We start from the raw sequence: 27,675 nt of genomic DNA on the forward strand, positions 1-27,675 counted from the left end.
CTCTTTAAAAGATCCACACTATCTGGTTCTCTGAAATTTAGGGCTACTGGTGACCCCAAAGTCCCTAAAAGTGCATCTAGAAAGCCCTGCTCTCTGAGAAGAATCTCTTACTTAAGCCATCTTCACTAAAATGAAACTACCAGTAACACTGTAGGGAAGGAGGAAAAAGAAGTAGTTCATAATCTCTCCCTCCCCCAGCCCCCTGCTATATTCTCTTCTGAAATAGTTTTTGCATGTTTTGTACCAAGGAATTTCCCCTGGCTTAATTACATTCTATTTTAGTAATATACACCATGGTACCATATAGAAGAAAGAGTTTAATTGGAGGCTTACAGTTTCAGAGGGTTAGAGTCCATGACGGCAGAGCCAAAGCATGGCAGCTGAAACATCTGAGAATTCACATCTTGATCCGCAGAGCGGGAAAGAGACTGGGAAACCCACAGTTTACACTCATGCCTTGGAAGTTCCTCATTCACGAGCGCTCACTGCTACAGGCATGCTAGCAAAGGAGACTTGTCTGAAGCTATGAACTTCAGAGTGAACACAGCTTGAAAGAGCAATAGCCATGGTGAACAAGTACATGTAAAAGCCTCTTCATGGAAGCAACAAGCGCTTGAACAGAAATGACCCAACTTTTTCAGACTCTAGAACTAACCAAAGGCATGAACAAGAAAAGTGAAAATGACTGGGAATCTGAGAACAAGTTACAAATAGATATTGTTAACCTACTTTGTTCCATCTATCCACCAACTCTGTAGTGGCCTTGACAACCATGCTAGTGTCTGCTGGACCCCAGAGGGGGCAGAACGGGTTTGAGTTCTAAAGCACTGACCCTAAGAAATATGACAATTTTCCTATCTGGTAGTTTCCTAGAGGACCCCACCAGAAAGAATATGTGTTATCTGGCCTATTTGGGAACTTTTAAATAGGAGCAGAAAGAATACCAGAAACCCCTGAAGGCAAGGAGACAGAGATGGGCTGTTTGACACCCCAACAGTAGATTGAAGGGACCCTGACTCCAGCATTAATGGATCCCTAGTACAGTGGGATGCATCTGACAGAGAGCAGTGGTAGACTGGATGGCTTGAGATGGAGAGTGGGGCCTCGTGGCAGTCTAAAACAAGGCTCTACACGCAGCTGAAAGCAAGCTCAAGGCATTAGGTACAGATGTGAAAGGCCAAAGGAGGATTCTCCACCCTCTACTCTCATTCCCCTTACAACATGGAGGAAGGAGATGGAGAAAGCGACCTAATTGAAAACATGCTCAAAGTTTGGGAGGCTTTTTCTTCTCCTCCCAGGTCTGACAGCTCCCTCCTGACTGATCCAAGACATCACCATCTTTACATGTACACATACTCAGCTCAGTCAATCAGGCCACAGCTGACATTATATACATATCTGAGCCAATAAGTTCTGGAGAAAGAGACTTGTCAGAAGAGAATGATGACTTCGTTCACATTGGCTCTGGCCAGTAGGCCAGCTCCCAGATGTTGTAGTCTTTGGAGAAGGAAGACTGCCTTGCTTGCCAGAGACAGACTCTGTTGAGACTCACTACATGAGGGCTTCTGTCTCAGGCAAGGAGACTCATTCCTGACTCAGCCTGCAAGACTCCATGCTCCATTTGTAGACATTTGTTCCTGCTGCTGTCTCCAGCCTCCAAGACCTGCTGCTCCAGAAACCTGTGACTCCAGTCTTCCATACCATGCCAGAGACAGGAGACATGGCCCTCCTGTTGCTGCTGTGGGTGATCTGCTTTCTGCAGACCTGCTCTGAAAAAACAGAGCAATTGGCATCTGAGGCTCTCAGAGAGTTCTCTGGGCTGCACCCCATAGCCTGCTGAGTAAATGGAGTTATGACAGCGACAGCCTTTTGATTGGCATCCTGCTGCTGCTGAAGGCCCCTGAGTTTCTGCTTCTTATTTGAATTTTCCCTTTCCCGTTTAAGGTTTTACTCCTGAATGGAAAATGGAGTTTCTAATTTCCCTTTGCTATCTTCCCAACTAAGTTCTTATAGTGATGGTAGACAGAAACCCAGGTTAGGACAAAGACCAGCTCATTTTCTCATTGCAAAAGCCCTTTCCCTGAGGGCATCTGTTGAAAATAAAGAGAAGTAGTCAGCAGCACAATGAGGTGAAAGGTAACTGTTTAAGCAAACAATGAAATGATTAAAAAGCTTAGCAGAAAAAGTTAAAGAATCAGATGCTCATAGCTGGCTTAGAAAAGCTCTCACATATCCTGAGAACTGAGGTTACCACAGGCACAGGACTTGAATGTTCAGGAGAGACCTAGAAGAACCTGGGCTCTCAGCTCTGACTTCAAGGTTCTATGTAAATAGAGTGCTAAGGTACAGATGTTAACTCTGCTGGAACTCTGACCCCACAGGCATATAGAAACTCTCATCAAGGAGCATCCTACACCCATACATCTAGGGAAACCTCTGTCCTATCACTAGTGATCATTAACTAACTGAGTGGAGACTTCAGGATCCCCAAGACAAAGAATACAGACTTTCCACAATCTGCTCAGAAAAGTCATCAAACTATAACAAAGTATAGTGAAGGTCTATGTGTCTTCCAGTACTACTTCATTATGTTATTATAAATGTCTAGGATTCACCAAAACTTTATTATACAGCCAGGCACAAAGACCATGGTGCAAGCCTTTAATCCCAGCACTCAGAAGGAAGAGGCAGGCAGATCTCTGAGTTCGAGGTGAACTTAGTACAGAGAGATTTCCAGGACTCTCAGGACTTCACAGAGAAACTGTTTCAAAAAAATCAAAACAAAACAAATTTATTATACAGTCACATAGTTCAGAATTTGTTCAGTTATGTGGTTATGTGGTGTGTGTGTGTGTGTGTGTGTGTGTGTGTGTGTGTGTGTGTGTGTGTGTTGCTATGATATAATACCGGGCCAAACAACTTAATAAAGAAAAGACTTATTCTGGTTTGGTGTTCCAGAGTCTATTACAAAGGGGAGGGGCATGGTGGAGCAGAACCCCTCACCTCATGATAGCCAGTAGCACAGAGACAGAATGCCCATGCTTTCTTCTCCTCTTATTCCATTTGGAACCTCACCTACAGTATGGCTGCCAACATTCAGAGGGGTCTTACCTCTTAGTTCATCCTCTCTGAAAACACCATCAGAGACATACCCAGAAATGTGTTATATTAACTTTCTAAGCACTTATCAATCCATCAAGCTGACAACCAACATTACCCCTCACAATTGCAAAGAAGCAAGAGAGGAGCCCACATATAAGAAAGAACTAATAGAAACTGTCCCTAGGAAGCTCTCCCAGACCTGATAGCAGTTTTTTTCCCAGTGTGTTCAAATAGATGAACTGAGTTTAAACAACTCCAGAGTAAGATGGCAATCTTTCACCAAATGAGAAAGTCTAACAGTTGGTGAAGATCTTTATAGGTTTGAGGCCAGCCTAGGCTATGGAGAGAGCTTCAGAATAGCTAGGGCTACATAGAGACTCTGTCTCAACACACACACACACACACACACACACACACACACACACACACACACACACACACACACACACACACACAGATATACTGTGACAATTTCCTCCAAATTGAAACACGTATTCTTCTGTGAAACTCATTAAGACTTGGGAAGTTCTAAAGGTAGACAGATTCCTTAAGATTTAGGATGGAGGGCTGGAGAGATGGCTCAGTGGTTAAGAGCACTGACTGCTCTTCCAGAGGTCCTGAGTTCAAATCCCAGCAACCACATGGTGGCTCACAACCATCTGTAATGAGATCTGATGCCCTCTTCTGGTGTCTGAAGTCTACAGTGTACTTATATATAATAAATAAATCTTTTAAAAAAAGATTTAGGAAGGAATAATGGGTGTCAGGAAGTCTCTGAAATCAGATTCACAGGGTCCTCCTTCCCCTAGGTTTAAGTAAGCTTTATGCTTGCTGAAGAAAGAGATCCAAAGCCGTGGGGCAGTCTGCAAGCCACAGAGAGCTCCAGGCTCCCAGCTGTCAGCAGGTCATTCATGGGGTGTGGGAGTTCAGTGATTCAGCCTCCTTAAGGTTGCCCATGCTCTTGGAGTTATATAACCCTAATAAATTCAGCAATGTGCTATGGGGGACTTTGGTCTGTCATCAGTTCCCTATCTGGGGTAAATAAATGCTTGTTTAAATCATCCTATGAAAGCCAACACAAAAGTCAGACATTAAAAAAAAATCCATAGTTTGGAAATGCAAGAACTGAAATGAAAACTCCAGTCGAGGTCAGCAGTGGGTCTGAGCATGCAGAATAGAGAGCTGACAACTGAGATCTGTCCATCTGGGGAAAAGGAAGGAGAGAACACAGTTGCAGTGGCAAAGCTGTGTCTCAGGCATAGCAGCTTAAGTACAATGGTGGTTTGTGAAGCAAGGAGAATGAATGGGAGCATCATGGATGACAAAATCATGGTCTGTCCCTTCCCAAATCTGATGAAAATATTAACCTTCACATTTAAGAAGCTGAACAAACTCCAACCATTAACTCAAAATCTACAAGTAGGCAGATGACAGCCTTGGCTAGTGATGAGGACATTTCCCCAGCTTGGGAAGAAACCATCTCACATGTGAGAGCAATAGTATCAGCGTGGAGCTGGTATCAGCCATGAAGACCAGGAGGATGTCATATTTAAAGTGCAGGAAGCCTGTCAACACAAATCATACATCTAACCAACAAATATGCTTCAGAAAATTAAAAAGAACGCAGAAGTACCATGCAGCCAAGAATTTCTACTACATGTGCCCACAAGAATGAGAAGAGGAAACGAACACGTGTGCCTTAGTTACTCCTCAGCACTGGGACAGAACACCACGATCATGGCAACTTTTAAAGGAAAGGGTTTAATTGGGTTTGACTTCAGACAATAGAGTCCATGACCTCAGCACCAGCAGCTGAGAGCTCACGGATCTCCCTGAGGAGGAAGGAGAAGGTAACAGACATAGGTCTCATGGTTCTGTATGTGGCAAAGGCTACCAGAGTGTCACTGGGTTCCACCAGCTAGTCTGGTTTTGAAGGACAAGTGATGGCAAAACTGAGGGATTACTGACCTTGTAAGGACAATCAGAGTCAGCACAAGGCTCTGCAGTGAGGCTTCTAAGACCAGAACACTGAGCTCTAAGTACTTCCTGGCTCCTAAATTTCCTGCCCATGACTGCAGTGTCCCTTTATCCTTGCGCTTCCGTTCCTCATTAAGATGACAGTAGAATCCCTGATAAAATTACTTCAATGAAAACATCTAATCAGGTACTGTGCACATCACGTGAGTTCTATATTATCTACGAAATGAACTCAAGATTCTAGAACAATCATGGTTCTTGCCTCTGTCTCTGATGGTCATTAAGGATTCAGCAATTGATATCTATACTTTGTTCTTGTTTTTTAATAAAATTGTAACCGTGTATATTTATTTTACAGTGTTCCAGTTTCCTTTTTGTTGCTGTGTTAAAATAATCTAACAAAAAGCAACATAAGAGGATAAAAGGTTTATCTGCCATTCACTTCCAGACCAGAGACCTTCACTGATAGACATTAGGCAGGAACTCAAAGCAGTAAGTAGAAGCAGATACCACGAAGAAATGCTACTTGCTGGCTCATTTTTGCTCCTAGGCTCATGCTTAGCAAGCTTTCTGATACACTTAAGGGCCATCTACCTAGGGATAGCACCGCCCACAGTGGGTTGGGCCCTCCTACAATAATCAACCTAAAGGCTGTGGGAACAGCCTAGCAATTACCAGTAAGCATTGCTCTTACAAAGAACCAGAGTTCAACTCTTAACACCTCTATGAAGCAGAACACAGCTGGGGGTAACTTCAACTCCAGGGGAATCTAATGTCTTCTATTCATGAGCACAATCCTACATAATTTAAAACACAAAGATAAATCAAGCCAATTACTCACAAACAAGCTCACCAAGCAACCTAATCTAATCTAGACAATTCCTCAACTTAGAGGTTTCTCTTCTCCTCTCAGATGACTCTAAGTGTATCAAATTGAAAGGGAGGGCTAACTAAGGTGCATAGCGATAGGATCCACAGACCTTCCGTTCATGAGTGCCACGTGACTGGACACACTTACCCACCACTCTCTCTTTTTCTGTTACATATAGCTCCATGTCTACTTCCGTCTCACATATCCACTATGGTCTTATGGTCTAAATTATATCTAGGGTCTACAAATGAGAGGAAAGTGCATGCCATGCATTTTTGAGTCTGACTAAATTTGATGATCTCTGGTTGCATCCATTTCCCTGCAAATGACATAATTTCACTATGGCTGAACAAAACTCCACTGGGCATATATAGCCACACCTGTTTTATCTATTCTTCTGTTGACAGATACCTAGACTGATCCCATAACTCAAGTAATTGTAAATATTGTTGCATGAACATGGATATGCAGATGTTTCTGTTGTAATTTAAACATAACAGAAAATGGCCAGAATATTAGATATTACAATTACACCTATCATGTAACTGGCTTTTAAAATTCTGACTCAAAACTTTATTAATGATTCCTATTAAGACATTTACTTGTATTTAACAACATATAGTTTGTAACTTAAAATTATTTATATATGTTGAAATTTGTTAACACAAAATGAGACTTTTCTCATGATACAATCAGAAAATTACATTAGCCGTTCCAAAATAAAAAGAGTAACCAAGTTCCCAACAATTATCATATAATGATTCTATTGGTTTGAGCACTTCACATACTAGATAAGGCTTTGTTACTCTTCTTTTTTTTTTTTTTTTTTTTTTTTTTGGTTCTTTTTTTCGGAGCTGGGGACCGAACCCAGGGCCTTGCGCTTCCTAGGTAAGTGCTCTACCACTGAGCTAAATCCCCAGCCCCTTGTTACTCTTCTTAATCTAGCCACAGAACATAGGTTGGGCACTTTACACAGAGCTGGCTCTGAAACACTTCCCATCATTCACTAGCTGTGTGACTTAGAACAAGCTACTGAAGTCTTAAGAATTTCTTCCATCAAAGTGGTCTCAAGAAGCAACATCCACCTTGTGGGGTCATGACAGAGGGGGTGGAAAGTCCCTATCCGTAATAGTTCTTGGTACCTAGGTGAACCATGAAGACCTGTCCTCTCCCCCATACCCTACCCACACAGCACTTCATCCAAGTAATCCAAACAATGGGAGTGACCATTTGTGGAAAGCTGAAGTTACACACAAAGCAGGAAACATACATATTTGAAAATCAGACCATGAAGAGGAGATGCCCCAAATTCCAAATACAGATGTGCTCACACCGCAAAGACACCCTAGACAGGCGGGACAGATGCCAGAAAAGCACCCACAGAGGAGGAAGAGGCTCTGGAGTGTATGAATGTGCTTACTCTTCTGCCACTTTGACACTGATTCTATTAAGTGAACACGAATACAAGTGTTTTCAGTGAAAATATTATGCTTAAGGTATGAAGTGTCATTTTAAAAATTATCCTCTGCTCTAACGGATTTTTTTGAATTAACTAATGGCAGCCCAGTCTCTGGGGGGAAAAAAACTTCTACTACTGAAGCTACAAAAATAAACACAAGAAAAACAAAACAAAGCTATTAGAGTCTAGCTAGATACTGTTTCCCACTGAAGGCATGGAATCTGGTTAAACTTGGGGGTGCTGTAAAGACATGACAGGACGGAGCTGAGACATTTTCTTGAAACAGGTAAGAAAGATTTAGAGATAACCAAGTTAATGTTCTCCAACACCCGTGTCAGCTGTGCCACGTCAATCTGCCTGCACTACAGTGTGAGTCACGCACTCCAAGTCACCGGCCTTTTCCTTTCTCAGGACCCTGGGCCATTGCCATTACCCCCACTACCCTGGTAGGGGCCCAAGAAGAGGTCACTGAAGGGAATAGCTTTGGGAAGAACTCAGCACCAGTAGACCCTACTACCCATCTTGAGCCTTCTGAAGTTCCTTTGACCAAGTCTGCTCCTCGCTCAACCTTATCTGCTGACTTCTTCTCAGAACCTCTGCAGGCCTTCCTACAGCCTAGATTTTGCTTCTCTTTAAGAAAACGTCCTCTGGCCACCCTCTGCTACATCTGCAGCTGGAGCCATGGGTTGCACCATAGGAATAGGCTTTGGTGATGTCAGGAAGCAAGGCTCAGAAGAAAGCATCTATTTCTGTTAGTGTCACACAGAGGTAGAAACCTTGGCAAAGGTTTGGTGGTTTAGTTCCTAGGAGCCCTGGTGGGGAGGGAGAGTCCAGTTAGTTGATATTGTTGTTCTTCCTATAGGGTTGCAATCTCCTTCAGCTCCTTCAGTCCTTCCCCTAACTCTTCCATTGGCATCCCTGTGGCTCAGTCCAATGGTTGGCTGAGAGCATCCACATCTGTATTAGTCAGGCTCTGGCAGAACCTCTGGGGAACTGCTATATCAGGCTCCTGTGAGCAAGCACTTCTTGGCATCAGCAATACTGTCTGGGTTTGGTGTCTGTATGTGGGATGGATCCCCAGGTGGAGCAGTCTCTGGATGGCCTTTCTTTCAGTCTCTACTCCACTCTCGGTCCCTGTATTTTCTTTAGACAGGAACAATTCTGGGTTAAAATTGTTGAGATGGTTGGGTGGTCCCATCCCTCAAACAAAGGCTGTGCCTATCCCCTGGATATGGTCTCCACAGGTTCTATTTTCTCTGTGTTGTGTATTTCGGCTAATGTCAGCCCCACTGGGTCCTGGGAACCTCTCACTTCCCCGGCATCTGGGACTTTCTAGTGGCTATCTCTGGTTCTTCATTCCCACCCTCCCTCCCTCCCTCCTCCCGCCCTGGCTACACGCCTCTGTTCAATTTCCTGGCCCTCTGTACTTCTCCCCTGTCTCCTCCCCCCCTTTATCCTCCCCCTCCTTCCACCTGGTTTTCTTATAACAGTCTCCTTCCTTAACTTAAGTGAGGTTCTAATGAAATCCCACTTGTGCCAGGCTGTACAAATGACACACAACTAAACCCAAGGATTCCTGGAGCCATGGACAAGCCAGGGGCTGGAGCCTTTGCCAAGGTTTCTACCTCTGTGTGACACTAACAGAAATAGATGCTTTCTTCTGATTTCTGCTTCTTGGCACATCACCAAAGCCTATTCCTATATATGTCCTTCATGTCCTCAAGAAAAGTCCCTGCCTTCTTAGGCTCATGCACCTGCAAGCCTCTCCCTAAGGCATAAAATCAAAAAAGAAAAAAAAAAGTAAACACTTCAACCCTGCTCTATACACAGAACTAGGCACATGCTCAGCAAAGAATCCCAATACCTAGGAGTTGGGTTCCTACAACAGAGAAGTTAGGGACTGGGCAGGGCTGCCAGAGGTCTAGAGTACCATCAGTCCTTCAAGAGCCTGAGTCTGGCACTTTCTACATAGGAAACAGGGTAAGGAAACTGTGTTGTAGGTGCCAGAACCCTGGAACTGGAACCCAGCAGCAAACCCACTCTGACTCTGCTTCCAGCTTCAGGTCTAGGGCCTAGTGTGCTCTCATGTTCTCTCTCTCTCTCTCTCTCTCTCTCTCTCTCTCTCTCTCTCTCTCTCTCTGTGTGTGTGTGTGTGTGTGTGTGTGTGTGTGTGTGTGTGTGTGATGTGTATATCATGCAGAGGGCTCCAAGGATTTACCATAAAGTATCTGGAAATTCAGTGGTTTTTATCCAGACCCTTCTGGGCAACACACTGTGGGTGCCTGACCATTTTCATCAGACTGAGACAGTTGTACTGTTTTCTTGGCCTGCTGCATATGAGCCACCCTGGCTCTTGGCACAAAGAGGAGAGCTGTCCAGGAATCTCTAGGCTGCTGTGAGGTTCTAGAAGAAGGGCTCTAACCAGATGGCAGCCCTCAGCCCTGTAATGAAGTCATGGCTGACACCAGGAGCATTGAAGAGCATCTCCTAACCACTCCCATCTCCTCCAGTCTACCCACACAGCTATATCATAGTGCTCACTGACACAGACGCATCAACTGTGCACCCACGCTGACTTCCACAAACATACAGTTCTAGATAACAATAACACATATACACCACATATTACATATATATGAATTTATAAGCCATGTAAAAAAGAAATCTAGATTTTAAGTTTGGGATAGTAGACTTCTGAAATGGCTTTCATTTATCAAGTCTTGTTTTCTCAGCAGTCAAGCAAGTTGCAAAACTGCCCTCCTGGGTAGCTGTGTGAGCCAGCTAACTTAATGACCTGTGTGTGGGAACCCTGGCGTAGTGCCACACTTCCCCATCACAGTTTTCCCTGCTAAGGACCTGCTATATGAAGGCTGCCAACACTTCTCCTAGAAAGACTGTGAAGCTGAACTCACCAGCTCCCAATTCACAGAGGAACAGCACCTCAGGGAGGAAGTATTTCCCAAGGGCATGTGGCAATTGGCCACAGCATCAGTATGAGGCAGGCCCACAGAGTCCATAAAGTCACAAACAAATCCCTGGAGACTGATAGTAAGGCCAACTCTAGGGAGGGTGTAAAGATCGGGGGAGCCTGGGGAACGCAGGGCTCTAAGCTGGCCGTAAAAGAAAGAAATATAAAGTATTTAAGAGAAGAAAGAACTAGGAATCTGCAAGAAAGATGCATCAAGGGTGCTGTCAGATGATAACACTTAGTGAAAAAATAAACAGAAAAACCCAGAACACTGAGCAGTGTCAATGTGATGATAACAAGTGCCTCCAATTATGTCCATGTGGGAGAGATTGACAGGGATCCTCTGAGGAAGCATTTTAATTTGCTGCATTGGAGAGATTGTGAGTACATTTTTATCTTCTATTCTGATTTCTGTTAACATTGATAAATGTTTATGCAAGAGTAATTTTAAATGCTTTCAGAGATAAAGAAATCACAAAGAAAAACAATCAAAGAGTTTGACTACATGAAAATTAGAAAGTTGAGATGCTGAAACAAAAGTAACTAAAATGGTTGGAACAAATGCTACAGCCTTGTTTGTAGCAAGTGTGATGGGCGTGTGATGGGCAAAGGGTTAGCAAGGTCCTCAGACATCAACACTCCCGAAAAGCAAAAGGGAAGGTTAAAATGCCAAGAGGTGAAGAGACAAAACATGCATGCTAAAGTCACAGATGTGTAAGTCCACATGCTTACTGTCAGTTACCTCAATAGTCACCTGCAAACTAAAACCAGAATGGAACATGAGGGCCAGCTGTGGTGGCCCATGCCTTTAACCTCATCACTCAGAAAGCAGAGGCAGGCAGATCTCTGTGAGTCTCAGGCCAGCCTACTCTATAGAGTGAGTTCCAGGACAACTGGGGTTACACAGAGAAACCCTGTCTTGAAAAACAAACGAACAAAAAAAAAAAGGCATAATTACAATGATTATTTTAAAGAAAATGAATTCATATAACATTAACACATAAAAATTAGTTATTTTCATATTTTAGAGATAAACAATCCAAAGTGAAACTAAAAGTATCTGCAAAATTAAATGGAGATAAATCCAGCTACAGGAGGAACCTGAACAATGAAAGCTATGAAACATTGAGGAAAGAAATCAAAGATGTAGAGCAAAGATCAACCTTCCTAGAGCTGTGACTCTTCAATGCAGTTCCTCATGGTGTGCTGACCCCGACCATAAAATCATTTTGTTGTTACTTCAGAACTGCAATTTTGCTATTGTTATGAATCATAATGTAAATATCTGATATGCATGATACCTGATATATGACCCCTATCAAAGGGTCATTCGGCCCCCCCCCCAAGGGGCTGCAACCCACAGATTGAGAACCACTGATCTAGAAGATGGGGAGATGTTCAGTGTTTGTGGGTTGGGAGAGAATATTGTTTTAGGTATCAAATGTGCCAAAGTTGCCTTCAGATCCCTATCAAAACTTAAGCAACCTCTTCGGAGATAGGGACAAGCAGATCCTCAAATCCGTACAGATTGTACAAGTCCAGCCAGCCAGAACAGTTTCAAAAGGGTCAGAGGTATGAGGACTCTTTTTCCTGACTCTGAAACCCACCTGGAAGCTAGCTGTCAAAGTGGTGAGGAACTCCCATAAGAGGAATATAAATGACTGGAATACGTTTTCAGTGCATTGGGTGAGAATTTCCACATAGGCTTAGATATTTTGCCTCATTGGTCCTGGTTGGTGGCACAGTTTGGCAAGGCCTGGACAGTGCAGCTGTGCTGGAGGAAGCACCCACTGGGGTTGGCTTTGGGAATGAATGCTCTGTGCTCTTCTGCTCACGTTCTCTGCTTCCAGCTTGTGCATCTGAGGACATGAGTTCTCAACTTCCTGCCTCTGCTGCCATGCCTCTGCCATGATGGACTCTTCTTGTCCCTCTGGAGTAGTAAGCCAAAAAATAAACTCTTCTTCTATAAGCTGCCTTGGTCCTGGTGTTTTATCACAGCCACAGAAGTAGCTAATACAAGAGCAGGAAGCCAAGGGCTAAGCCTAGATGGTGGGTTAATTTTTTAGCAATGATAAAAGGAAAGAATATTGTTTCAATAAATGGTGCTGGAAAAGCTACATGTAAATGAAGAAAGCTCACTCGTACCTCACAGCCCGCAAAAGATACTCAGATGGATCAACAACGCAGACATAAGAGCTAAAACCACAGCTAGAAGATGACACCGGGAAACACATTCATACCATAGGATTTGACAATGGTCCCACAGCTTTAACTCCAAAACCAGACGACAGCAGCAATAAGATTTCATCAGGACTCAGAACTTGTGTATATTAAAGAAAGTAAAAAGCCTATAAAATGGGAGAAAATATTTTCAAATCATATCTCAGATAAGAGATTAATGTGCAAACCTACAATTCAACAATGAAAAACAACTCATTTTAAAGCTTAACAAAGAATATAATCAGCTATTTCTCTACAAAAATCCAGAGGCGACCAACAACATGCTCAGCACCAGCCACAATAGAAATGCAAACTCTGGGGTTGGGGATTTAGCTCAGTGGTAGAGCGCTTGCCTAAGAAGCACAAGGCCCTGGGTTCAGTCCCCAGCTCCGAAAAAAAAAAGAACAAAAAAAAAAAAAAAGAAAAAGAAATGCAAACTCTAACTGCAGTTAGGTGACTTCTTACAAGGTAAAGGTGGCTAGGGAAGAAATGCTAACAGCCAGGTGGCGAGGTCTAAACCTATAATCTCAGCACTTAAGTGAGAGACTGGGGGGAGAGTTTTGCTGTAGGTTGCAGGTAGGCTTAGGGTGCACAGTGAGATGCTACCTCAAGAAAAACAGCAAATGTTGAGAGACTATGGACACCTTGGAGCCCTCATATATGGCTGCTGGGAATGTGAATGGGACAGCTATTATGGGGCAGCTCAGCAATGACTCAGAAGATAGTTACAGACTCCAAACAAGCCTGCTCCAACTCCTAGATGCCTGGGTACATAGCTCCAGAAGGACTGAAACCAGAGTTCACAGCAGTTCATCATTCCAACAGCTAAGAGTAGCCTGCGGCCCATCAATGGCAGGGGAAAGGTGGGGAGATGGAGATGAACGCATAGCACAAATAAAACAAAGCAAGCCTTTGGCAACAGTATCCTGAATCAGCTTAACACAGACAAAACTTAAATGCTCTATGAAATCCATACAGGACTACAGGTCAGCTCAGGCAAATCATCACAACAGAGAGCAGAGAAGAGTGTGCACGGGGTTAGGAGGGGCATTCTTGCCTGGGAGTAGCTGACAAGGATGATGGACAGGTCTAGGTGGGCACACACATGCTGACTGCATCGAGCCACTGGGTTACTCACCTACAGATGGTAAAATGTAGTCCAGTGTATTCTACCACAACTCAGAAACCCAAAACAACAACAAAACAAAAGAACTTGGACAAGTGTAGGTGTCACATACCTGTCATCCCAGCTGAACTCAAACTCTAAATCCCCCTGCCTCAGCCTCCAAAGTACTGGGATCAATAAGTGTGGGAGCAATGCTATACATCTAAAAAGACAGGAGATCATAAGCCCAAATGTCAGCAGGGACTATTTAAAAAAATCATTAGGTAGCCCTGCCCTTTAATTAATTTGCTTTATTTTCAACATCTTCTATTAAAATTGAAACTTCAAGTAGAGAAAAATGTTTTGTCTTAAACATTTTCCAGGTTTTGACCATGCTGGGGTCCACCTTTCCACATTTTTGTTCGTCACATTTAGTTAACAAGGACAGCAAACGGAAGGGAATGACCACTGAAAATGATGTAGCAGAGCTCTTCAAACCCAGCCTGGGCACAGGGCCCCCAGAACTCCACCACAAGCAAGAGCCCTGCCCTCTGCTGCTGGGCCTCTGGGTATGGGAAGAGAGGGAAAGCTCGGATACCTCTCTGAGGACAATTTCCTCTTTCAGTATGGTAAAGTTCATAATTTGGCCACCAGCCAATACATTAAAATAAGAAAGATAACTTGAAAACAAGGGACACTCTCCCCTCCCTGTGATTGGTCAGAGCTGAAAGTATTTCGAAAGTGCCCTTGGACTCCTCAAGGCCCCGTCCATGAAGTAAGTGAGCTGATGCTTTTGGGGTTCATGCAAGTCTCCAAAAATGTGTTCGCCCCTTTTTGACAAGTAAATCAAACGGCAGGGAGATCAATAACTCACTAAAAAGAAGATATAATTTTTATCTTCCTTTGTACAGTCTCATATCCACTTCCGTTAGGAATAACGAAGTCTGAATTCTTATGCAACACTTATCTCAATGTGTCGATTTTATCAGATTGATGAATTTTGCTAACAAAAGGCAGAGCAAGGAAATCTTTTATGACATATATGGCCCATTCACAGGACTGAAGCTTTAATTTAACCAACTTGTGCATTCTGAGGGAGAGCTGCAGGTGTTGGATCAGAAAGAAAATCATAAATGGGAAGGCATATCAATCTTTATGACAGGGAAACAAAAACACTCTCTACTTGGTTGCCCTCCACAGGCTGGAGAAGGAGAGGCACAGGAAGAGGATATTGTCTCAGGCAACATAGCACAGAGGAGGAAGCCCTGTCTCCCAGTGACAGCTCTTCAGAACTGACCAAAAGGAATGGCCAGAGACAGAGAGAGAGCCATCAAACAACAACGCATGCCAGCTCTGTGTGCTCTGCAAAGTGACTAACTCATTTTCTTGGCCACATCAGAATCAGTAAGCTCTGTGGCCCCCTGAACAAACAGATGACTTATAGCCCCGTGGTTTCTACCTCTTACTTCCTAACTCTGCCCATAGCTCTGATACCTTGCTATCCCATCTGCAAAGAGGCAACTGGAGTTTCCTACATCTTTCCTACATCTTACCTCCTCCCTCTTTCATGACCTCAACCACAGACAGTCGGTTTATCACTGGGAAAACCCCACAACCCATTGACCCGCCTCCTCTTTTTTTCTCCCAGGGCCTGATTTGCCAAACAGGCTAGCTTTCCCCTGTAGCCAGTGATGGCCCGATGCAAAACCTCATTTGATTACTCCCAGGTCAGATTTCTTTAGGAACATGATCTCTCTGTCTCTGTCTCTGTCTCTGTCTCTGTCTCTGTCTCTCTCTCTCTCTCTCTCTCTAACTCTCTGTCTCTGTCTCTCTCTGACACTCTCACTCTCTTACTGTGGCTCTTACTGTCTCTCGCTCTCTCAAGATAAAGCTGTAAGTGCTATGGCTGCCAGCAGCAGCAGCAGTCACCCGTTTGCAAAGCTCTGTGATTTTTGTCCTGAGTCAACAGTGCAGGCATCACAAAGCAGGTGGATGGAGAACATGATACCCAGGCTCCAGTACTGATGCCTGAGTTCTCATGGAGCTACATGCATGTGACCCATGCCCTAGGTTCCAAGGCCTTGAAAGCTGGGCACACATCTGAGGTCTAAAGTGTAGCCCTGTACCTGACTCTCAGTACATACACAGGGGCATATATCAGAGCTCAGAAGAGACGGATTGAAGACTGTTCACCAGAAGAGACCAGACTCCACCTGTGCTTCTCCCACAAGTGAGGGCACCCCATTTCCTAATGCTCCAGTGCTTTCTGGAATCTTAAAAAGCATGTAGTAGCAGCGGTAAACAAGCATACTCCGCTTACCAGGACGTGAGGCTGACCTGCTTGCCCCAGTGTTAAACAAGAAGCCACCTTACACATGAACTCTCATTAGCAAACCTACTTGGTGTTCTCAAGAGTCTTCTGCATTTTCTTGGTCATTTTGTCAATCGCTGCCTGTCTCTTCCCTTCTGCTAACAGGTCTATTTTGTTCAGCACCACAACCAGCTTCTGGCAGGCAATCTGGCCGATCACAAGGCACTCTGCGGACTGTGTCTGCATTCCCTTGGTCACATCAATCACGAGCATCATCAAATCAATGATCTGGGCACCTGGGGCAATAAAAGGAAGGTTAGGAGAAGAGTTGGGTTAGTGAGCCTCACAGAAAGTCACCATCCTAATCCCAGCAAAGCACTGCAATAGTGGGCAGACTAAGAGGAATGGGTGTTACTTCCTGACCAATCCAAATGAGTATACAGACAGGTATAACCTCATCCAGCCAAAAGAGCACCAGGAGAGGCAAAGAAACTGAAGGCCTTCTCAGGGTCCCATGGCTGTGCACAGTAGGGCTGAGTTTTGGTACGGAATGCCTGGCTCCAGAGCTCTCCTCCCTGTTGGACCATTGCTCATTTTCATGTCACTCAACAAGAGATGTTGAGCAGTAAAGACTCTAATACCTAGCTCCCTGCCCTTACTAAGAAAGACAGCAAGGCTTTTATTAAAAGTACAGGCCCCAGTGCTAGAGAGATGGCTCAGCAGTTAAGAGCACTGACAGCTCTTTCAGAGGTTCTGAGTTCAATTCCCAGCAACCACATGGTGGCTCACAACCATCTGTAGTGGAATCCAATGCCCTCTTGTGTGTCTGAAGACAGTGACAGTGTACTCACATACATAAAGCAAATAAATAAATCTTTAGAAATAAAAGTACAGGCCCGCATCAATGTATGGAGGGGTAAGAGGGTCATTCAGAGTGCTTTTCCCCACAGTACTGGGTTGCTTACAATTGTTTCAAAGTCTGATGCTCACCATCCATTACCTTTGGTCCTAGACCCTGTTTATGGAGCTTCTGTTCTTCCTAGGATGTTGGATCACCCAGAACTGCTGTATGCACAGCTGGCTGTGTATACATTTATAGCACGTCTGAGCTGGACAATAGGAGGTGCTCATATGACAGAGGTGTCAGTGATAGGAAAGTGTCAGCTACTAAGTTAGAAGCACAAGTGTTTAGAAGCAGAGTGACTATGCCCTCTTGCCCTCTGTAAGGGAAGTTGGAGGCATTTTCAATAATTTAGAAGAAAGAAAAAAGGTATGTTAGGGAAAGCAGGAAAAGAGACACCTCCCCCTCTGAAATGAATGGTAATTATATCCTCAGTTTACAAGACCTCCTCACAGGGACTTTTCAGGACCACACTATGATCACTAGCGAGTCTGAAGAAGCTTGCTCGGAAAGTGAGTCTGATGACCAACCCCACCTACTACTGGGGCAGAGGGGCACTATGAAAAGGTCTTCTGTCCTTGGTTGCCACACTGGCAATGCTCAATCTTTGTTACCCTGTTTCAGGTGCAGAAAAGCTCAAAACACTGCAGTACATGCTCTAGGTCACATGGCCACCTGGCACCAAAGGGAATTGCTAAAATAATCAGACTACTGCTCTCAGGGGCCTTCTATTTGGTACGAGCTTAAGCCCTGGTCCCAAGAAATGGCAGTGTGCGTGAGTGCAGGCAGGCCTGACATGGCCAAGGTGTCCTCTTTTGCCAGCCTCTTCTTCTATCTTGCCTGGTCAGGTAGGGATACAATACAGCTGGAAGGGCAGGTGCACGCAGCAGCGTCAAACAAGCCACTTGTTTTAGTCACTGGTTGGTAGGCAGTGCCCTAGCTCCCTCTTGCTGCTGTGAGAGAGAGACACTGCCTCTCCTGTTTCTATGAACAGAAGGCATTTCACAACCCAACAGTTTTCCACAGAATTGAAGGGAAAGGCCCCACTATGCAATGGTTACTAACTTGCCTCTGGTAACCATCTCCATTCCAATTCTAGTCAGTTGTTATCTGGGATGCTGCCTTAGACTGACTTTCCACAATCCATCCTTTAGAACTTTGGAATATCCAAAAGAACTTGCTAAAAATGTATAACTGATTCACAGTGCTGGAGACCTTCAGACTGATATGAAAACATCTTGGAGACAAGTACCAAACTGTATGGAATTGGAGCTGGAGAGATCACCCAGCAGTTAACAATATTGTCTGCTTTTGCTGAGGACCAGGGTTTGATTCCCAGCAACCAAAGGGTGGCTCACAACTGTCTTATAACTCAAGTTTCATGAGATCTGATGCCCTCTTCTGGCCTCCAAGAGTATTATATTCATAGTGTACAGACATACATGCAGGCAAAACACCAATATATGTAAAATAAAATGAAAAGAAAATGCATATAATCTTTGACCCAGCCAAGTTCATAAACACATAGGACACACAACACATCTATTGCTACTGGAGTTGGAGACCATGCAAATGTATGGAACACACTTAAAATAGGTAGGTACGGGGTTGGGGATTTAGCTCAGTGGTAGAGCGCAAGGCCCTGGGTTCAGTCCGCAGCTCCGAAAAAAAGAAAAAAAAATAGGTAGGTACACCATGAAATAGAATAAGATCCTTTTACTACTGTATAATAGTCTGCAGTGGGGGGAAGAACACTGGCCAAAGTAAGGTGTTTTCTAACTGTGCCTGTGTGTGCACTGCAGAGGAATGAGCATTTGCTTCAACATATGAGGTATCCAAGGGAATGCAAAAACAAGAATGAGAAAGAGTGGTAGGAATGAAACACACACACACACACACACACACACACACACACACACACACACACACACTATTCCATTTCATTTCAAATAGGAGTATAAGGAATCCATTAAAATCTAGTAATATTACAAGAACTTAAGCTAAAGAATGGAACACAGACCTGACAGAGTTGCTTTCCTATTAAAAGACCCCATTGACCCCTAAACACACAAGCTCATCAATGTGGTCTTCCTTCTTTTTAACCAGTGGTAGTTTTACTATGGCCTGCCACCACGGGCTACAAAACCTTGCCCCTAGTTGTATGTGTTCCCTTGTCTCCTATGAGATAAGCCGGCACTCATCTCATCAATAAGATGCATCTAGCCACCTACAAATGTTCCCACAAATAGTTAAGCCTTGGGCCTGGTTCCAGGGTCATGTGGTTGGCTCTTCAGCCACTCGAGGAACTAAAGTCTGTAGGCAAACCATGTAGAGGATGTGGGTCATGGCCTGGGCACCTGTCTGCACAGACTCAGTGCAGAACACTGGTACTGGGCTAATTCCAACTATCCAGGTTCTCAGAACATCAGCCCCACAAGGACTTCACAGGTGAGGAAAAGAGAACTGTATAGACACAGAATGACTGTCTGTGTTATACAGTGAATGCATCAGAGCAGAGATCTGAACACCTCACCTGCTGTTCTCCCACCCAGGCTCCATTTGAGAACCACAGCACCCTATATTAAAGCTCACCTCTGCCTTACTGCCCATGGTTCTGGTCCAGCTCACCCCAGGCTGAGTTCTCACCTCAGCTTGGTCTTTCAATCTTTGTGTAAAGCATAAGAGCCTGCTATGACACAGTTTAATAAGCCCTTGTTAGGATGAACTAAGCAAGGTTAGCTTATCCACTCCTCTGTTCTGTTTTTTTAAATCCAATTTTCTATCAGTACATAAAACTATCCACAGAGCCTCACTTGCCTGGCTGCTAGAGAGGCTAGCTCATGAGCTCCAGCTAACTCATGAGCTCCACACAGCAGGCCCTTCCTCATCCATCTTGAGGATGAAAAAATAGAACTGACCACCACACCCAGGTGCTTGGTGTAGCCAGTACCCAAGGACCAGGAGCCAGCAAGGCTTCATCTACAGTCTTATCTGGCACCCACAAGTGGCCTTTGTTGCCGCAATCACACAGCTCTGTTCCAGGAGATTCTCTGCAGCATTGCCAGCACCGGGAACTTCTAAGGAGAGCAGAGGTCAGGGCCACTTGACTGTCGCTCTAAGAACAAGGGCACTGCTGGAAACTGGGGTCAGCTCCAGGCAAATACTCAGTGTCCAGCAGCAGCTCCTAGTTCCTCCCATTTCTTCATCAGACATCTGATCAGGCAACAGGAAGTGATACAACTGGCCAGACTGTCTTGCCTTTTCAAACTCCCTAGTATGTTCATGGAATGAATCAGACAATGTCCCTCCCAATTCCCATGAACCCAGGGTAGAAAATCACCCTGAAACTAGAGGGACAGAGTGAGTGAGTGGGTGGGAAATAGGACAAAAACCCAAGCCTTACAAGGGACCCTCTATACTTAGCCATCTATCAGGGCTTTTCATCAGCCATCCCAACCACAGAACCCTTGAAAGGTTTGCAGAGCAATTATGACAGGGTTAAAGTTTCTCCCTACTTTAAAAAATTACAATCTTCAGTTCTGTAGATTACATATCTTAATCATTTCAAAAATAAAAATAATGAAAAACTTACAAAGGTCAGCATTTAACAAAGTCTGACTTATCTGTGAGATATAATTTCTTTCAAGGATTGAAGGGGAAAAACTGTTCAGAAAACAATGTTTTGGCTGAGGAAAATGACATAAAAAACTAAACATATTTTAGCATCTGTAAAATAGTATTTTTTAAAAAAATCAAAAGGAGCAGGCATTCTAAGAAGAAGAAATAATATTAAATTTAAAATAATAAAAAGTTTGTTTTCAGCTGTTGACTTTTCAGGCACCCAGTGACAGGGTAAATCTACTGTTGTCATCTCTGTGAAGCTATGGTAGTAACTTAATTCTATTTTTTTAAAGGATTTTATTTTTATTATTTTTAACTGCGTGTGCAGTGTGTGTGTGTGTGTGTGTGTGTGTGTGTGTGTGTGTGTGTGTTTGCATCTTGCAGAGGTCACAGGCATCTGATCCTCTGAAATTGGAGTTATAGATGGGTCTGGGCTACCTGATGTGGGTGCTAGGAACTAGCACCCCAGCTCTCTCCTCTGTAGAAGGGACATGATGACAGCACCTATGTTAGGATGGTGCCTGGCCATAGCAGCCCTCCGGAGTGTCTGCAGCCATCATGTTTCTATTTTTATAACTGATATGTTACATGTGCTGTGAGAGGGCTATGCTCCTCTTGGTCTAGCTGCACCCCATCCTGCAATAAAGAGATTGACAAAGAGCCTTCTGAATAAGGCTCAGAAAGGTTGACAATCTTGTCAAGGTCAAGGAGCAAAGATGTTGAGGGAATGAAGCTCAGTCCACTGACATTGCTCCATCAGAATACCCCATATCATGCCAGCAAGATCTCAGCCCAGTACCACAAAACCTAAGTGAATATGGGCAGTACATGTACACAGGCTCCTGCTCCTATAGATGCTCAGGATAGAGGCCGTGTCCAGAGGGCATGCCTAGAAGAGGCTCCTGGCCAGTCAAGGGATGTCCTATCATCACTGTACTGCATTAATTCATTACTCATTATACTACCTGTCTCTCTATTTTATAGATTATGACTCCGGCAAGTTAGATAACTTCTCCGAAAGCACCTTGCTAACAGGCAGAAACCAACACTGGTCAGATGTCATCACAGGTTGCAGCTGTAGCTACACTGACTCTCAGCTGTGTGTATGTGGTAGGGGTAGATTTTATATTATGTTGTGGCCATTTGGCTCTGTTAAGGAGAATCTAATGTGTCATGGCTGGTATATTTCTGATTTCTGCTCTTTGAATAGTTTCCCTGAACTAGGACAAGCCTGAGTGGTACGGGACTTCTGTGAGACCCTTGGATTCCTGTGTTGCTCATGGGCCTGGGTACATCACTCAATGTAACATGAAAGGAATGCTACCACCACTTCCCAGCAAGCAGAATGTGCTGTGTCTGCTTGCTGGGCATTAGGTGTTAGTGACAGCCTGAAGCACTGTGTCTGCCACTGGGATGGGAATCCTTATTGTGTCAACTGATCTAAAAAGGTGGGGTCTTCCAAACATCTGAGCCAAATCCTGGTGGAGAGACCTGTGGGAAAGGCTGAGCAGGTGACAGTGACATCACCCAGAACTTGGGATGCAAGAAGCAGCAAGGCCTCTTGTTCCTGAGGTGGACGACCAAGTGGACCAAGTGGTCCAGGTGTCCATCCTCAGAATACCAGGGTGGGAGTAGAGCCAACCCAGGTCCAGTGGGATCTGTGGGCTGTCCAGTAAGTCAAAAGCCCCAAAGCAGCAGCCACTATTAGAAAGAACCAGACAGAGCCAAGCCTGAGTTTGGGACAGGGGTCATTTAGCCTGCACAGTATTGTGAGGTGTGGATACATGGCCACCACCAACCATTCAAGAAGTCCACGTAAATCTACAAATTATCAGATGTGGTTAAAACTGGGCTTATAGCTAACATAGCGAAGGAGAGGATCCCTTAAGGAGAGATGAATTTTGAGCTATACTCTATGCAGATCATTTCAATGAACCCCTGCCCTGGATTTACACCAGTGTTGGCTCTTATCAGGTTTGAACTTGTGACTTCCCAGTTAGCCCTGATCTTCACTTCAGCCCCATGTGGTAGAGGCTCTTCTACTTCCCTAAAGACAAACCTGACGACCAACTTGCACAGTCATCAACAGCCAAAGAAACACTAGAGCCAAGTGTTGTCTGACTTCAAGATTTTTTCCCTTTTCCTATGGCCAGCTGCCTGTTGGCCAGAATCCCACATTCCTGAGACCTCTGGGAACCTGGAGACATCCCGAGGAACAGGTGGGCAAGGTCCTGCAGGTGGCAACGGAAGGAGAACAGACTCAAGTGACGGCGATCTGCCAGGGTCCCCTGGGACACACGTGCCATCTGAGACCATTGCATTCATCACCACCTAAGTATACCACAGAAGAACAACGCCAGCGATGTCTGCAGAGGAGGGACAACAAAGGGAGGCCATGTAAGAGATCAAGGGAAAACTTCAACAGGATGGACAAGAAAAGCAGGAGTTGGACTCTGGCCAAAAGCAAAAATTGTCAGAAGAGTATACAGGCTGGGGTTGGCTGAAAGCTGCAGCGCTGAGGGCACGCACAGGATGCCCAGTTTTGTAGTCTGAGAAGCCACGAGTGAGTAGTCATTGCTCTCCAAGCTCTTTAAGCTCTTTATCTATAAATCAGGACAACCTCACAACTGTGACCTAGGGGCAACAGCCAGAATCTTGGTAAAAATAAAATTTGATCTCCAGTTTATACTTCACACCATGATTCCAAATTAATCAAAGTTTCAAACATAAAGGCAGGCAAGACAGTTCAATGAATAAAGGCACTTGCCACGAAGATAATTCCCAGAACCCACACAGTGGGAAGAAAAGAACAAACGTCTGCAAGCTGTTCTCTGAGCACATGCCTGCCTGCCGTGATATACACAAGCATACACACAGACTCACAGAATAAATAAATGTAATTTAATAAAATATTTCAGCCAGTGATGATGGTGCATACACTTTTAACACCAGCACTTGGGACTCAGAGGCAGATAGATTGCTATGAGTTTGAGGCCAGCCTGGGCTATATAGAAAGACTCTATCTCAAAACAAACAAAATGTTTCAAACATAAAGACCCGAAAGTACTAGAAGAAAAGTCATGGGGAAAGAAATATAACTTTAAGGTAAGACAAACCCAAATAAGGTACATAGCAGGTGAAAACAGGAAACCAATAAACTCATCAACATAAATTCAAATATTTCTGCATAAAAAATTAATGACAAATCTAAAGGCTGGAGAAAGTCCTAACAACCACACTAGACTACTAACCTTAATGCCTCAGACAGAATGAAGTTCAAACTACTCATAAGTACACCAAAACCTTAGCAGAAAGTGCCAGAGAGGTCAGTGGCTAGCAGCACACTGCTGACTGAGCCCTCCCACAGCTCTGGCCTACAATAAGAGCATGGTGCACCTGCACAGCCAAACAATAGGATTCCAACCCATCGTGATCCAGTGATGTGAGGTAAAAAGCAAACACCTAACACAGCAAATGGCTTTCCAGTTGGGCAAGAACACAGGACAGGCAACTCAGAACTATGCTGGGAAAGGTGGCTTGGATACACAGCAGACCAATGGAAGAGACTTGTCCAGTGCTCATTTGAGCAAAGACAGAAGAGAGGAAGCTCATGGGTTTAAGGAGGAAGGAGGTGAAGTGAGATTGAAGAGGAGACAAATAAGCACAGACAACCCACACATAAAAGATGATCTCCTGTGGCTGGAGAGATGGCTCAGCGGTTAAGAGCACCTGACTGCTCTTCCAGAGGTCCTGAGTTCAATTCCCAGCAACCACATGATGGCTCACAACCATCTGTAAAGAGATCCAATGCCCTCTTCTGGTGTGTCTGAAGACAGCTACAGTGTACTTATATATAATAAATGAATAAATAAAATCTTTAAAAAAAAAAAAAAAAGAAGATCTCCTAGAACTACCAGGGGGAAAAAATTTCAGTAAAACCACAGTCAAATCCTGTGTTTCACTGACTGATTAACAAGGTAATACCGACCACAGTAAAAGAACCCTTCCCATGTTGAAAACAAAATCTTACATATTAATAAAAGTATTCATTTGCTTGGGGGAAAAAAAGGACCCAAGACAGAATTAACAGTGCCTGGCACCAAGTCACCCCATTTACAGATGAGGAAACTGCACTACTGACCAAGAGCTGAAGGGCAGGGTGAGTTCCAGGCAGAGACATAATCAAGGTCTACCCAGCCTCAATAACAATAACCCAAAGTACTATTCCCAAGTCTCCCAGGGAAAACAATGAGTTTATTGACTTTACTTAGAGCATGGGTGAGAGCTTACTGGCTGAAGTGCTGGTGACCCCAAAGTAGCTGCACTGGAAATTGTCACCAGTGTTGATGTTAGCTTCCCTACAGCTACCTAGGTGGAGCCCCTTCAGTTAACCTCTCCCAGCCTCTAGACTGGCAAGTGATTCCAATGTCTGGGAGGGACATTATAGGGAACTGTCAACAAACAGCTGGGAGGAGCGGCTGGAATCTTAGTTGAGGGTCCACTAAGCCTCCCACCCCTTCTTTCATGAGTCAATAAAGCCTGATAGGTAACTGCAGCAGAAACAGCTGGTCTGCAGTCCACAACACACATGTTTCTTTAGCTCCCAGAAGCCAGCAGAATGTCAGTACCAGCCTCAGCTTGTGCCACCTCCTACCACTAGAACTTGGGAGGCTCTAAAATTGCACATGCTGCCCTTTCTGAAGTGAGAGGTAGAGCCAGGGTCTGCACACAGAGCAGAGGCTCCCTGGACAGAAGCAGTGACGCCATGGACCTTCCGGATGCAGGAGGGTTCATGGGGCCTGGCTCCTGACCCAGCAGGGGAGCCTGGCTGCCTGCTTCCTTAAGCTACTGTGTCACAGTCTATCTGGGGTAATCTCTTCAGCTGACTTTGTACAACAGTGCAGTCCCTGTTCAAGAGCAGCAAGAAGGAGCAGAAAATGGAATTTGAAATGTAGAAATAAAATAATTGTGGGCCACGAGCTATAATTTGATTTCATGCTTTACAAGGAAATGAAAGAAGGCTTCCTTAAAAGTATGGGTTTTGCTCCCCCTACCCCTCCCCCATTTTAGCCATTTTAGGATTTCCTCTAGCACCGAAGAGAAAATAGGATTGTGGAAAATGTTCAGTTCTCAAGTGTCACCAGCACTCAGGGCAAGCTCAATGTTAATGTGAACTTCCCATTCTGGGTAAGAGGAAATTCTTCAATTAATAAACCGGGTGTGCGGAGGCCAGTCTTTAAGGTTTAATCAATTTCATCTGTACTTAGGATAAAAAGACTGACTATTCTACTTTTCCCCCCTAGTTTTCCTTCTTTTAAAAAAATAATAAAATGAATGTTTTATTTTAAATTCTTTGAGGTTCATATCTCCTGTTTCAGGAAATATTGTCTATTTCATGCAGCGAGTATAAAAACTCCCCCACCACACTTCTTACTTCTGCTAAGAATCTGTACTCAAAAATAACTAAGTTATCCTCTGCCCTCATAGACTATAACAGCTTGGAGATGATATGAGTTATACAGAGTTCTGGCAGACACCTTGAGGGGCTGGGGGAGGAAGGGGAAACACAGACGAATCTCCAAATATGGATGCAGAACTTCTGAACACCCAGTGAGAGGGGATGTGGGACTGCAACTATGAACGAGGCCCAGGCCAGCAGCTGGAACAAACTTCACGTGGTGATGTCTGAGGCCCTAACATAGACCCCGTGCTATGGCTCTGGGATAAAGTGGGCACAGAGGACCAGGCAGTGTCAAGATGAAGCCTGGGCACCTTCCCGATACTAATGAACAGACAGGCTTACTGGCCAACTAGGGCCCAGTGCATATGACAGTGATGAGGACTTTCTTAACTTTTTGATCCATCACACAGGCCACTCTACCTGGGGTCATGAGCAGGAGCTGGAGGAAGGTCCCACAGTGAAGAGTGAAAAACCCTCCTAGAGTTTGTACTCCTGTCTAAAGCCTGCAGTGGGCCCCAACTGGTGATCCTTCACAAGATGCCTTGCTCTCTGGCCAGCATTCATCCAGCCAGCACAGCTACAGCCACCCCAATCAGTTTGTGATACATCCGGCAACAGCGTGTGGTTTAGGAGAGCACCTTACCCCTTGAAACAGGAGAGGTAAGCACCAGACACCTGGGAAATATCACTCTCTGTCTTAGAGACAAGATCTCACTATGTTACTCAGACTTGGTGGGAATTCCTGGCTTCCAGCAATCCTCTTGCCTCAGCCTCCTGAGTTGTTGGCACTTGAGATATATACCATTACACCTGATTTATTTTCTCAAAACATTGGCAATTCTGGGGTCCTGCTCCTGTGATTTCCATTGTGAAAATAAGCAATCAGAGCTCATCCTCATAACCACAAGTTATGGAGGTCTGAACGTGGCAGGATGTGGTGTCAGACATGCCCCAGCAACGTGGGCTTAAAAAGTCAGGACCTGTTCAGCATACAAAAAGTACTCAGCCAATGTGGCGGAGGGAGGCAGGAGGCAGCACAACCCACAGCTTGAACATGGGACATTAGGCCTAACTTAGCTCTGTCTGAGGTCTATTCCATGGGGCCACTTCCTCTGAACACAGAACCATGATCCCACAGGGAGCCTTTCCACCTTTGCATTTCCAGGCACACCTCAGACCTGTGGGACACTGTGTTAGGGAAGAGTGGGTTGTGGAGCAGGCTTTGCAGGGACACAATGGACTACCCCAACTACACCAAATGGCACTGCCAAAGAGCCTTTCCACGTCTGTGCCTTGGCTTCTCCCAGCTGCTGGGCACTCTAAAGCTCACAGATGAATTTGCAACCCTCACCTGGGGTCTGAAGCACACAACCACTTCCTGGACAGGAGGCCATTATCACGGATGAATGCCCTACATTTCTGGAAAGGAGGATATAAGGTATAGTAATCCAAAACATAATCCTCTGTGGGAGCATTATGTAGGTGCTGAAGCAAAGAGCAAGACCCAGTATGAGAGAGACCACAGGGAGTGGAAACTCTTGAGACCACTGGAGGGAACAGTCTCTCCAGCTCCAGCCCACCAGAGACAGGCAGGAATGCAGGCCTGGGGCTGCCAGATCTTCCTACTTTTCAAGAGAAGCCAAAAATCTGGACTATTACATAAAATTTGCCAAATTTTA

At 44.6% G+C, this 27,675-nt stretch overlaps 1 protein-coding gene across 3 annotated transcripts in view; it reads right to left on the reverse strand.

Moving 5' to 3' along the window:
• Positions 1-27,675, reverse strand: part of Eefsec (eukaryotic elongation factor, selenocysteine-tRNA-specific) — a 194,743-nt gene that overhangs the window by 104,012 nt on the left and 63,056 nt on the right. For 2 of the 3 annotated variants that reach the window (NM_001109249.1, NM_001398914.1), the window contains 1 exon segment: positions 16,102-16,309. The exons of the other annotated variant lie outside the window; for it this stretch is intronic. In NM_001109249.1, the coding sequence (NP_001102719.1) occupies positions 16,102-16,309 (208 nt within the window). 3 annotated transcript variants of the gene reach the window in all.

Source organism: Rattus norvegicus, chromosome 4 (genome assembly GCF_021556685.1).
Source record: "Rattus norvegicus strain SHRSP/BbbUtx chromosome 4, alternate assembly SHRSP_T2T, whole genome shotgun sequence".
Lineage (NCBI taxonomy): Eukaryota > Metazoa > Chordata > Mammalia > Rodentia > Muridae > Rattus > Rattus norvegicus.